The sequence below is a fragment of the Pteropus medius genome, unplaced genomic scaffold (genome assembly GCF_902729225.1).
Source record: "Pteropus medius unplaced genomic scaffold, Ma_sr-lr_union100, whole genome shotgun sequence".
Classification (NCBI taxonomy): domain Eukaryota; kingdom Metazoa; phylum Chordata; class Mammalia; order Chiroptera; family Pteropodidae; genus Pteropus; species Pteropus medius.
The window spans coordinates 1,829,440-1,843,158 of record NW_024344370.1 but is presented as its reverse complement, the minus strand read 5'-3'; the positions used below and the strand labels follow the sequence as shown (position 1 = coordinate 1,843,158).

The window sequence follows — 13,719 nt, the reverse complement described above, 5'->3', positions numbered from 1 at the left end:
AAGCCGCACATAAACATCTCATTTTCCTATTCGATCAAGACCTTGCCATATTTGCGATTACCACCTAATCTGGAAGGCTTGTGCAATGCTAAGCACATTTAAGTTTCTTCTCTTCAATGCAAAATTATTAAACCAATTGTGCTCTTTGTGAAATTTTCGGAACCACCTTGCAATAACTTGGTTGCTTGAGCTCACGTTAACCATAATAAACAGCTGATCTTAATCAGAGATATGTGTTCTGACACTAAGAAAATGTGGTTTCTGAGCCAAAGCTATAAAGTAAATTACACTTCACAGTAAATTTCTGAAAGATAAAAGGAGCATAAGGCTGCCTATTCTGCTAACATTTAGTTCTTTCAAAATAATTCAAGCATTGCTTTTCAAATATGGAGACTATACTGGTAATGGACTGACAAGTACTCCTTCTTTAGGCATACTTCAACCAAGATGTAAGATGGGTCAGAATCATATTTTTTAAATCCGAGGTTGATGAGCTTCCAAAACATGAGCAGTACATGTGATTTACAAAGGTGCCCACCTCTGGAAAAAATTAAATAACAAAATCCATGTTTGCCCAACTATGTCAATTACTCCATAGTCCATTTCTTAAAGTAAGTCTGTATCTTATCTGATTTTATAAACACTTACAGAGTATCTAAACATGTTTCTAAAATTTATTTTGCATTACCAGTGCCTGGATCTCTTTAGAACAGTATGATGCTGCTATCATGTCATCCTTAAAGGTTTGGACATTTAGATTTTTGTAGTTTGCTTACTTTTAAATTCAGTTGGCTACATTGTTTTCGTTGTCCTGATATTTTACACCTTTTCCAGAAAATCATTATAAATATAGAATATCAAAGTAGAATTAAAGTATCTGACATTCATATACATTCAAATACTTACAAAGCCTCACATACATATTAATACGGAAAGTCTGATACTGCAAAGATAATTGTTACCAAGATTCACTTTTTAATACAGTTCTAATAAAGAAAAAAGAGCTAGACTGGGAGTGGAGAGATTTGAGTTTTATTTTAAGCTCTGGCCCTAAGTAGCTACATTTCCCTAGGGTAGTCACTTAAAACAAACAAACAAACAAACAAACAAACAAACAAAAACCCACTTTATTGCAGTAAGAATGACACATACAAAGCTGTACATATTTAATGTATACAACTTGATGAGCTTGAAGATAAGTATACATCTGTACAACTATCCCCATAATCTATGCCATAAACATCTGTCACCTCCAAAAGTTTCCTCCTGCCCTCTTTAGTTATTGTTATTATTATTTTGTAAGAGGAACATAACATATGACCTATCTTCTTAGCAAAAATTTAAGTATACAATACAATATTGTTAAGTATAGGTACTACACTGTAGAGTAGGTCTCTAGGACTTACTCATCTTGCATAACTGAAACTGTACCATTTGACTAATGCCTCCTCTTTTCCCTTTTCCTGGCCCCTGGTAACCACCATTCTATGCTCTGCTTCTATGAGTTTGACTATTTTAGGTTTTTAATATAAGTGAGATGATGCAGTATTTGTTCTACTTCTGACTTATCTCACTTAGCAAAATGTCTTCCAGGTTCATCTGTATTGTCTCAAATGGCAAGATTTCTTCATTTTTTAGGGCTGAATAATATTCTGTTGCATGTATATAACATATATTAAAAAATCTATTCGTCTTTCAATGGACATTTAGATTGCTTTCAAGTCTTGGCTATTGTGAATAATGCAGTAACATGGAAGTGCAACTATCTCTTTAAGATTCTGATTTCAATTCCTTTGGATTTTTATTCAGAAGTGGGATGCTGGATCATATCATAGTTCTATATTTAATTTTTCGAGGACACTCCATACTATTTTCTATAATGGCTGCACCAATTTACATTCCCACTAATACTATACACAGATATTCCTCTTTTTTTTTTCACATTTTGCCAATACTTTTTTTAGCTTTTGGGTTTTTTTTTTTTTAATAATAGTCATAGAAGAGTCATTTTTAACTTTATTTTTTTTGTGTCTGTTTTTTCATCAAATTAAACTTGGTTCAGTTGTTCAGCCAACAAATAAACACTGAGTGCACATTATGTTTAGGGCCCTGCTAGATGCTGGGCAATGCGCAGGGTTGTAAGAGGGTATCAAAACCAGTCTTGCTCTCTAACCATTTCCTTTAATACGTTAACTTCTCCCTCTTATCTACTTTCCATTTTGAGGTTCCCAACTTCTTAGACATTACCTTGAACTTAAGCTGTTTAAAACCATACTCATCAACTTCCTGATAAAACTGATTTTCCTTTCCTGTATATTTGTCTCTGAAGGACTACCCATTTCTCCATAATCCAATATAAAAATATTGGAATATGTTTGACTCTTCCTACACCTTCATTTGCCATTTCCAAATTTCCACCAAGACTTAATGATTCATCTACATTTTTCTTGGATACACTGTTCTTTTATTCCATTTTCCCCTAATCTAGCCCAAGGCTTCATCCCTTAAGTGCCAGATTGCTGTTCTTCCTTGCCAAATTGACTTCTCTGCTTTTAGGGACTGCTGTCTCCAATTCCATATATGTAATTTCCTAAATGAAGTTTTATAAAACAACCTACAATTGCTTCTCAATGTCCTCTGCTTAGGTCTAAGCTCCTTTGTCTGGCTTTTAGGTCTGCCAATATTCTTCCCCTTCTACCATCCCAGTGTCAGACTTGTTCGATTATCACCTCACACAATTATTCTCGTCTATGCCCTAGTTTATATGACTTCCTAACTTGGAGGGACATTTTCTTTTTCTCTTATTAAAAGGCAAAGCATCTTTCAAGGATCATTTCAAGAATCAAGAATCATTTACTCCTTCTTAGAACTTCATTGAATTAATAGCGTATATTACACTGATTTCCACTATTCTTTATTTCTAATTATTTCATATATGTCCTCTACTAGATTATAAGCTTATATATTTGTTTTATACTTATACTCACATAGAATTTAGTATAATGCCAGACACATAGGACATATTAATTACATAAATACTTGTAGCTTGATTGGTCCACATTTAAGCTATGGCTGCAGAAAAAATTCTAACCTGCCAACAAACATTGTACGGAGACAGCTAGGCTAGATTTCATGGCTGAAGCAAGATGTATAAAGCATGGTCTCTAATCCCAAAAAGGTTAACATCTTCTTATTAACATCTCACACACATATATAAAATTTGAATGTTCTGCCTAAAGCTCAATTCAGACCATTAGCAACATCTTTTTTTCCCCAACCTTATTCTTTCTATCCACTCTGCACATACTTTTGTTTCTTTCCAAATCTTGGTCTGGCTGTCTTTCTTTTTTCTCATCTACACATTCACTTCCTTCAAAGATAGATGTAGGAAGGAAAATCATGAACTGCAGGCCTCATTCAGGCCTGATTTCTCAGTTTCACATTTCTTTGCCTTCTGGTGCCTTGAAAGAGAGGGCTTAGAAAATTTAGAGGATGGAAATCTCACAATAGGATGGGCTCTTATAACGACGGACGGAAAGAGACAGAAGAGATCCAGTAGGTACCCTAAGGCTCCTAAGAGGAAACAAGAACCCTTTCTTGCCCTACTCAGGTTCGTTCAGATAATTAAGGACTTCTGCAGACTTCCCTAAAATCAGAGAGACAGGACTGAATTAGAGGAAGTCTGCAGGTCCTCCTCATATCAGAAAATGAAAAACAGACTTTTATAAAATACGTTAACAATGTTTGATTATCTTTTAAAAAGTTCATTTTAAGTAAGTGATTTAAGTCTTTAAGGCTTGCTATTTATTATATTCTTCTTTAAAATTCATGTAACTATTAGTAATTAGTAAAAATTAAATTTTATATGTGTTTCGTGTGTAAGTTAGTTTTGTTTATTTTTAAAGAAAAAACACGCTGAGTCTCAGTTTATTATATAGCTTATGCACAAAGAGAAGCTTGACGAGTTGGCCCACTCACTATTATTCTCCCACAGGTAAAACTCCATGATTCACAGGCTTTATGTCTAAAAGAATAAAGTTAGTGTCTGGAGGGATGACTCCATCAGTTGAACCTTAAAAAAAGAGGGTGCGAGAGAGTGGGAGTACAGGATGGAAGGATAGAGGCTCTAAAAACTTATACTCCATTATTAGATTTCTTATCCGAGATAGTCATAAGGAGAGCAGAAGAGGGAAACACCCCACAAATTCTAGTTTATATCTAATACAATATCTGTACTTAGAAAATGTGAGAACTCAAATTTCCACTTTTGAAACTTTAAGAGATTATCACATTAATGAAAACTAAGAGATAAAGTGAAACATAAAAAAGCCACTCCTTTTCATCTGCAAAATATAATACAGTGATAGATAAATCACTATTATCCTAGTAGATTTAAATTCCTTTTTGTTTATTATTGTCAGTACCAGAAAAATGTGCTTGCTTAGTTTAAGCTCTTAAACCAAAGCAGTTTTACTATCTCCTGTTCTTTTTTCTACAAGATCCAATAAAAAAACAGACTCACTAAAAAATGTTAAATATACAGGAAAAAACTCTAACATTTTTGCGTAATTTCCAACAAGTTAAATATGCTTTAAAAAACATCAAAAACAAACAAACAAAACAAAAACCCTCATAGGGACAGAGGACAGATTGGTGGTTATCAGAGGGGAAGGGGATTAGGGGGTGGGCGAAAGGGGTGAAGGGGATCAACTGCATGGTAACCAGACTTTTGGAGATGATCACTTTGTGGTTTATACAGATGTTGAATTCTAATATTGTAAACCCGAAACAGATAATCTCTTTTAAAAGCCATAAAAATCATTCTTAAAGTGAAATTCACCAATATTATAGGATTTTAAAATATATAAAAGAAATTCGGTAGGTTCAGTACAAGTAGTAGATCAGACTCAATAGCTCAGTCAAGCACCAAAAACAAGCCCAATATTATGTTACAGAAGCAACATTAACCCTTTCAGGAACAACAAGTCATCTGCCTCCCAGTCCTTCCTGCTGAATTTCAGCTACTGTTAAACGAGGACAATTAAAAACTCTTGCTATGATAACTAATTACAGAACAATGATTATTTTAGATAAGTAACTTCCTTGAGGTCAACCCAAGCTTCAGCAGACATCACTAACCACTTCCTTTGATATTGCCAAGGAACTTCTCTTTTTTCACTTTGTCAGTTTCTATTCCCAAGTGATCACACTGCATTTTCTACCATAAAGGATAATTCTGTTGAAGTCTCATTTATAAAACAAACTGTCGCCAAATAATATTTTCCATTACCTTGTGAGAAGACCAAACAACAACAACAGCAGAACCCACTGGCTTACCATTTTCCTTCTTCATTTTCATATTGCTGAACAGTATATCCAAACATGTCCTCCACAGGGCCACTGAAAGTCATTGAATTTTTCACATCAACATTGAAGGATGCGCAGAAGCCTAGAACAACTTTAAGAGAGAAAACAAAGTCCAGTTACACAGAGTTAACTAAGATTCCATTATGTTTTGAATTATGAAAGGCATTTTTGAGGTTGCCATTGAGAGCTGTTCTCTTATTAAAAAGAGCAATGATGCTCCAAGATTGAGAACTACGAGAAATGTCTATGATATTAACTGTATCACTGACTAGAAATCAATATAATGGCTTTAAAGAATACCAGTATTAATTCAAACAAACTCCCATAGTAATTTAGTACCTGTATCATTTCCAGAGCTTAAGATTTTAGAATCTGTGGGAAATAGCAGGCAGAAAATCAAGCTCACATATGACTAATGCAGTTACAGAATGTTTTCCAGAAGTGAGCCCCACAGCAAACTATGGCCCCTAATGAAATGTTAACAGATTAATTCTCTCATTTTGACTACAAAGGATGCAAAAATCACCATTTAAAGCCTTGGAGAGGAAGTTTTCTTCTTGTTGCTAATTGTCTCCAGCCAAACATGGCTTCCTATGCAGGCCTGAGATTTGCTCTGCTTTCCTCTCTGAATCAAGCAGTGGATGAAAGCTTATACTAATGTGCTAAAGCCTCCTTACAGTATGGTTGGTGGTGACAACCTCATCGATTGCTGTGGAGATTAAATCAGATGATATATCTAGAGTTTACTCAATGCCTGGTACATATTAGATATTCAATTTCCTTGTAGTACAGGTAATGGAAACTCTTTATAAGTGAGACTTTCTCCTAAAAGGGTTCTGTAGTATGATGTCAAATTCTCTCAAATGGATGGTGCCAAATTCCATGTTTGGTACTGGTTTTTAAAGTGTCCTTGTGAAGTTCTAAAATAGATGTAACTCAGAATTCTCAAAGAGCACTCCCTTATAAAATCATAGAGCATCATAAGGTAGATTTAGAGGTCATTAAATCTACTCTCCTTTGTTAAAACCATGATAAAGCTATATGTATCCTGAAAAAATTTTTTCTTTTCCCATTGTAAACTCTTCCATAAATATAGTCTAAATCCAGACTCTAATTTATTCTATTTTCTAATTCATAATCTTCAAATATTGGTAACAATATTGTGTCTTTGATGCATATGCCTATATATAACTTAGAGAAAATTTTGTTCTTAAAAAAAGATAATTATGTATTCCTATTTATGAAAAAATATATACTATGTAGACTCATTTATAAAGCCTTCCTTGATCTCTCCACCTGAAAATAATCTTTTAACTACTAAACCCTCCTCTTTTACTAAAAAAAATCTCTCATAGAGATAATTATTATATACTATTTACATTGTAGTTATCTGTGTGTTTTTTTCCTAGATTAAAATTAATTTATTTTTATTTTTTAAATTTATTTTTCAATTACAGTTAACATACACTATTATATTAGTTTTAGGTGTACAAGATAGTGTTTAGACATTTATATAACTTACAAAGTGATCACCTCAATAAATCTAGTACCCATCTGACCCCGTACATAGTTATTACAAGATTACTGACTATATTCCCAATGTTGTATTTTACATTCTTGTGACTTTTTATAACTGCCAATTTGTACTTGTTAATTCCTTAACTTCTTTCACTCAGACCTCCCACCCCTCCACTGCCCGTCTCATCTGGCAACCATCAATTTGCTCTCTGTATCTATGATGAGAAAATTCTTAAAAGTAGTTCTCCTACTTATATTTCTTATTTCTTCTCAAATCTAGCACAGTTCCTTGTACACAGATGAGTCATAACATACTTGTAGAATGAAAGATAACACATTGAAGGAGCAAGTGTGCTAGCTGTAATTAGGTGAACTGGCAACAATTCCATCTTGGTTAAGGAAGACTTTATGGAGATGGAAACTTTCAAGTTAGATTTTTCAGGGGAGTGAGAGATGTGATTTGGCAGTGAGAAGAAAATATGTCCCAAGGATTTGGGAGGGTCTCTGCAAGTAATAAGGTATAGGATGGGACGAATATAGTAGCAAGATCACAGAGATCTGCCTGGCTGATGTGGAAGATGCAGAAAAAAAATGGATGGGTAGCACAGGTCCATTTATGTACATTTCCTATTCATTCTTCAAGGATAATGAACAGCTGGTTACCATCTTTTGCATAATAGTCTTTCATATATTTGAAGACAGTTTTAAACCATGTCCACTCTCTACTCCAAACTAAATAGTACTTGATCCTAGCCTTTCCTCCCAGGTTTATTTTTATTTTTTGAACACTTTCAACAAGTTTTTCGAGATATGAGAGACACACAAAATAGTACTTCTACAGTGAGATTTCTCAGCTTTGGTGCTATTGAAAGTTTGGGTCAGAACATTATTAGTTATGAGGGGCTATGCATTGTAGGCAGTGACAGTGGTCTCCAACATTTTTGGCATCAGGGATCAGTGCTCCTATGAGAATCTAATGCTTGATGATCTGAGGCAGAGCTGAGGCAGTGATGTTAGTGCTGGGGAGCAGCTGCAAATTCAGATGAAGCTTGGCTCGCTGGTCCACCATTCATCTCCTGCTGTGCGGCCTGGTTCCTAACAGGCCAAGGACCAATGCCGGTCTATAGCCTGGGGATCAGGGACCCCTGTTGTAGGGTATTTAGCCTGGGCCCCGTCCACATGACTCCGGTAGTAGCCCCTGAGCTGTGAAGACAAAATGTCTTCCAACAGTGCCAAATTCTCCTGATACTAAAATTATCTCAGTTGAAAACCACTGTTCTGTAGACAAAAACCAGAACACTATCACCAATGATTTTGTTGAAAAAGATGACTGAAAACCAAGCAGCAGCATCTGTATCATCTGAGAGCTTGTGAGGGATCCAGAATCTCAGGCTTCATCCAAATTTTTCTGAACCAGTATCCACACCCAACAAGATCCCCAGGCAGTCCAATTCTTGGTAGGATTTGAGAGGCACAGATCTGTAATGTACCTCTCTTAGAGACATATGTTGATGCAGGTAACAGAATTTACCAAAATTAAATGTTCTCAGTATCCTTTAGACAAAAGAGAAAAGGGATTATCTTTAATTGAGGTCAATTTACCCCTCTTGAAGGATTTTTCCAGCACTTCACTATCTTTAGTACATGCTCCCCCAAAGGCTGTTAATGGTAGGTACCCCCTTAATATAAGACCAAGAACTTTTGGTTTCCTTTTTGTGCCTCTTTGTTTATTCTACATGTTGTGTGGAATGTCCGGGGGTGTGTGTTGCACTTTTTTCATTTCCTGTCCTCAGAATTCTCCAGGCAATTTGCCTAAAGTGATTATAAATCAGCCTCTTTCATGTTTGCTAAGGCACCAAGGAGCCTGAAGCACAGGAGATGCCATAAAAAAAATAGTTTATATTTTGTTCTTTTGATTTAAAGGCGTACATAAACAGTGAAAGCAGCTTCTCATAACTTTTAGTTCAATGTTCATTTGTTATATTAAGTTGTCTTGGAACTTTATGTACCAGAAGTAAAGCAAAATCATACTTATTCTCAATTATAGCCAAACAAAAACAAACAAAACTGAGGTGGTTTCAGGGGCCATATAGGGTGAAAATGATGGAAAATAAAACATAGACAATAGTCAGATGTCAAAAATAAATTATGATTTCACATCTACCAGCAAAAAGAGATTTTTTTCCTTAATAGTAACACAATATTATGTACTTGCTATGTGTTACTCTTCACATGCTCCTTCTCATGTAATTTGCCAATAACCCTACAATTAAATAATGTTATTATCACCACTGTGCAGATGAGGAGAACGAGGATCAAGATGTCAGAGAAATGTGCCCACATTTCCCCAGGATTCCCAAACCATTCACAGTAATTCAGTTTTTATAACTTAGCCTTAAACTGGGAAGGGCTAGTAGAAGGTGAATGAAGATGGGTTTAGAAGAGAGGCGACTATCATTCTATTTAATTCCATATCCTGAGAAACAGATTCAGAGAGGATGCTCTTCCATAGTGGCCATGACCGGCGGGTGTTGGAATGCGGGGGAAGATTGTAGTAAAGAGAGAAGTGGTGGCTACAAAGGTCTAGATAAACCTGCATGAGGGACTACAACTCAAACATATAAGTTTAGGTAGAAAAGAAGTGAAAAAACTTGCTCTCCTTCAAATGTGCTTATATATATTATATATCTTAGGGCTCAAAACTAAGGAGGAAGATGAGATTTTTGGTACCGAAGGGTCTCTCTTGTGAAAGAGATCATTTGATGCAATTTCTTTACTTCAGGATGGAATCTGATGCAGAAGACAAAAGAGAGAGAGAAACCTCTTACTAATCTACAGTTAGTTGTTCAGTGTTTTCTGCTTACGAAGATGTTGCCACTTACAAACGTTTCCATATAAATAATAGTATTGAGCTAGTCAATAAACTGTGCATGTTAGGCAGGACAGCAGCCACTACTCTCCTTGTGTTAGGAAAGTGGACCTTGGAGGGGTTAAATGATTTGTTCAAGGCACGCTGTGTTAGTGGCAGAGATAAGACGTTGGCATTGACTTTCTGAAGCCAAATTATAGACTTTCTGTGACTATAGTGCTACTGAGTTGGTCAGGTTAATAAAATAACCCAGGTCAACAGAGCCCTCAAATGGCCCTGTTGATAAGAGCTCTTAATCATCTTGTAGCTTCGGAGTATTATTCAACTACTCCACAAATATAAATCAAGTCTTCGAGTTGAATATGTGCTAGACCCTGGAGATAAAAACTCACAAAAAGTTATTGCTCCCACTTTCACAGTTCTTACAGCCTAGCTGGGAAAAAAAATACAAAAAGAGATTTAACTTCTATGAGCCTCAGTTTATCCTGTTTAAAATTAGCTTACAAATGCCTTTTAGGTATTTGCCGCTGTGAGAAATACAAATTATGCATTGCTACAATAAAGAATGTTCAATAAGTGAGTTAATAGATTTCATAAGTAAAATCCAGAGTCAGTTTACCACCTGGAAGTTTAGTTTTCTTTTGGAAGAGGATTTCCCCTCACTCTGATGGCCACTTATATCTTGAAAAGTGATACAGATGGGTGATATCAGTGGGGCAGAACACTGGGTTCACTGACTCATTTCCACAGCAAATTTCCTATTTCTACACCCAGCTGCCATAACATATATAAAGAAAATCTGAGATGAAGGTGTCTGGCCCTCCGAGTGGAAGAGCTGGATGAGGAGGAGGAGTGCAGGTGGTCCCTGTTCTTGCAGTTAGAGCCCTTGGTGTCCTGTCTCAGTCCCTCAGCAAGTGGTGCATGTTTATGATCCTACCCAGGTTCTGAGTTGATAGCAAGTTGAGCTTTCTCTCACTCCAGCGACAATCTACTCTCCTTAACCTACTTCAAAGATCAAAAGTTAATTCCAAGAACAGGAGGAGCCTGCAGTAACTCTTCTAGTATATTCATATCATACTAATTGATGTCTGGAGTCACCTGAGAATCACAGAGATCACATCGGCAGTGCAACCTCTGTGGTGCGGAGCAGCAGAGCCCCTATACCCCAAACCCGGACACTGGTACATCCTGGGAAGCTCTTCCTAAGCTTCCTGATGGAAAAAGTTCATCTATGTCTGCTAGAATGGATATAAACTCCTAAAGTCACATATGCTCACTGTAACTTGACGTGATACATTAGATATTTTGCATAATTCCAAATTTACTTTTTGTTTTCTCCTTAAATTTAGATAACATATTTAACGTTGAGGCACTTCAGGGAGTTGGAAGGAAAACATTTTAATAAGAGTTGGTGAAAATTGGAAGCCGTTTTCCTCACCTTGTTATTTGTAATGAAACATCTTTATAATACCAGTGATGTGGATCTGAAGTCTTAATTAGTTTAGTTATTCTTAATAGGTTAAGTGAGTTCGATCTCAATTTTGGTACACATGGTTGCCTTAAAAGATAAAATCTGATCAAGAGTGTAACTGAATCTGTCCAAAAACATTACATTACTACATCATTCTCATTGATTTAAATTCTGAGATGATTATTTTTATAGCATTGCAATCTCGAGAAGGAGGAGCCAAAGAACTCCCTTGGTGAAGACATGGGAAATAAAAATAGAATGAATAGAAGACAATATTAGAGCCTGAGCAAAGAGTATGAAATCAACACATGTGTTTGGAAATGACATAATCTTAAATACAGGAATTTATATCTTCTGAAAAAAATACCATATCTGACTCGATATCTCCTTCAAACAACTAGAACTTCCCTATACAGAAACATTAAAAAAAAAAAAAAAAGCCTGGCTCAATCTCACCATTTGAAGTTCTTTTATCAGAAATAATGTAATATGCCAGCAAGAGATCTACCTCTATCAGCAAGTCTAGAAAAGCCAATCCAAATAAATACCTCGGCGTTCAAGCATTTTCCAAGTTTCATCCCGGGGAGCTGCTTTTTAACTTCAGCGTGGTGCAGTGAGTGAATTGTTTTGACTTTTACTGTTAACGTCCTGTGGGCCTCCAGTTATTACAAATGGTATTTGAACTTCAAAGTGAGTGTGTGTATATGTGTGTATTTGTATGTGGTTGGTGGGAAGGGGTCAAGAAAGCCTAATTCTTGGCACACAGTAGGTGTTTAATACAAGTTTGTTAAATGGAACAGGATGGAATAAACAAAGGAATGAATATTTCTAGTATAAAGGTCATTCTGGCTGTAAGAACTTCTCCCCTTTAGTAAGTGCTGCCCAGAATATTAAACTCCCATAAAGTGTTTCCCAAACATCCTTTGTTAAAAATTCCCCTTTAAAATTTTTCTACATAAGTTTGTTCTTCCACAGTGTTTATTTTCCTTTGTAGCAGCTACAGACATCTGCTTTTTTCCCATATCCTCCCACCACAAATAATTGCTGGCTATGCCAGTTCCTCTCAAACTGTCCCTTCTCCTGAAATTCTTAAACAGTCTCAGAACCCAACATCTCCACCCTATTAATATCATCTTCTGGCTCAGTGTTTTACAGGATAAAAAAGGTGTAGAACCTTAGGGGTCCCTGGATCCCACTGTGGGAAACATGACTTGTGTGTTTGTGCAAGCAACAGGAGCACAGAACTCTGTTTTCCAGCTGCCCCGGCATCCTGAGAGCTGAACTCATTAATTTCTGTGACCACACAGCATGGAGCGCTGCATATGGAAAGGCGTATTACACTTCAAAACAGAGCAGAGCTGCATCCTATTCAAGTATTTACCCAGAAATGTGATATACAAGGTCTTTGGATACATAAAAAAACTAAATAAAAGTTGTACTTTTGTTAATAAAAACTTTTCAATGAGTTTTATTAATTTAAATATAATCTCTTCTCAGTGAGACAGTAAGACACTGACAGTTTTAAGGTTATTTTTGTTAGTAAACATGACAGGTACTTATGAGGGCCAGGAAATCAAAAAGGTAGTATGCAATGTGAAACAAATGATTTCCAATTTACCTAGTGGCTCTAATCAGCAATTTCAAATTCCAGGTACTAAGAGCTTCCATTATTGATTCTCTTATACCATTTAATAAAACAATTTTTCTAGATGAGTGTCAGCTTTTGAAGGGTATACATACACATGTCCAAGTGTATAAGACATGGTTACTACTTCAGATACTTCCATTGTTTCACTGGGAACAATGAATTTTTCTGTTTGTTTGTTTATGTGTGGTTTATGTGTTGAATAAGTCCAGTCGAAATTAGGAAATTGAAAATCATTCGTATCACTGGGTATACTATCCCTCCGCTTTCTTGATCCATGAAACTAACTGTTGTCCATACTAGCCAAAATAACCTTTGGACTGGCAACATGTTACTGGCTCATGTATGTTACTGAGAAGAAATTACATGCAAATTCATAAAATTAATTTTAAAAATTTGTTAATAAAGTACAACTTTTTATTCAGGTCCTTTATTGTAAGGCATCAATGAGCAGAGTGCATATCGTAGCTAGCTAAGACTTGACTCTGAAATCGAACTAATTATATCTCAAAAATGTGGGAAGAAAAGGGTTATCTAGTTATCTAATGTGCAAATAGTACAAAAAGAGTCAAAAGCCATTCTCTTTTTCTTAATTGAACAATTTAGAGTTTGGAGTTAAAATTCTTTAAATAAAAACACACTTAAGTGTAAAAAAGATAAAATAGAAATAAACAGAAAAGAATAAACATAAAAATTTCAAATATACATATTGCTTGAAAGTATTTCTTTAGGTCATTAAAATTTGATGAGTAAAAGTTTAAAGCTTTTCAAAAAATGTGGTCATTTGTATTGCAATATATCACCTATAAAATATATCAGACATCCCTCACTTAGTGAAATTTCAAAAAG

General features: G+C 35.5%; 1 protein-coding gene across 1 annotated transcript in view; it reads right to left on the bottom strand.

Moving 5' to 3' along the window:
- The window catches only part of ITGA1 (integrin subunit alpha 1), a 155,864-nt gene that overhangs the window by 96,953 nt on the left and 45,192 nt on the right, over positions 1–13,719 (bottom strand). Inside the window, exon 2 of the mRNA XM_039869916.1 lies at positions 5,338–5,458. Within this exon, the coding sequence (XP_039725850.1) occupies positions 5,338–5,458 (121 nt within the window). The remainder of the gene's footprint in view (positions 1–5,337; positions 5,459–13,719) is intronic.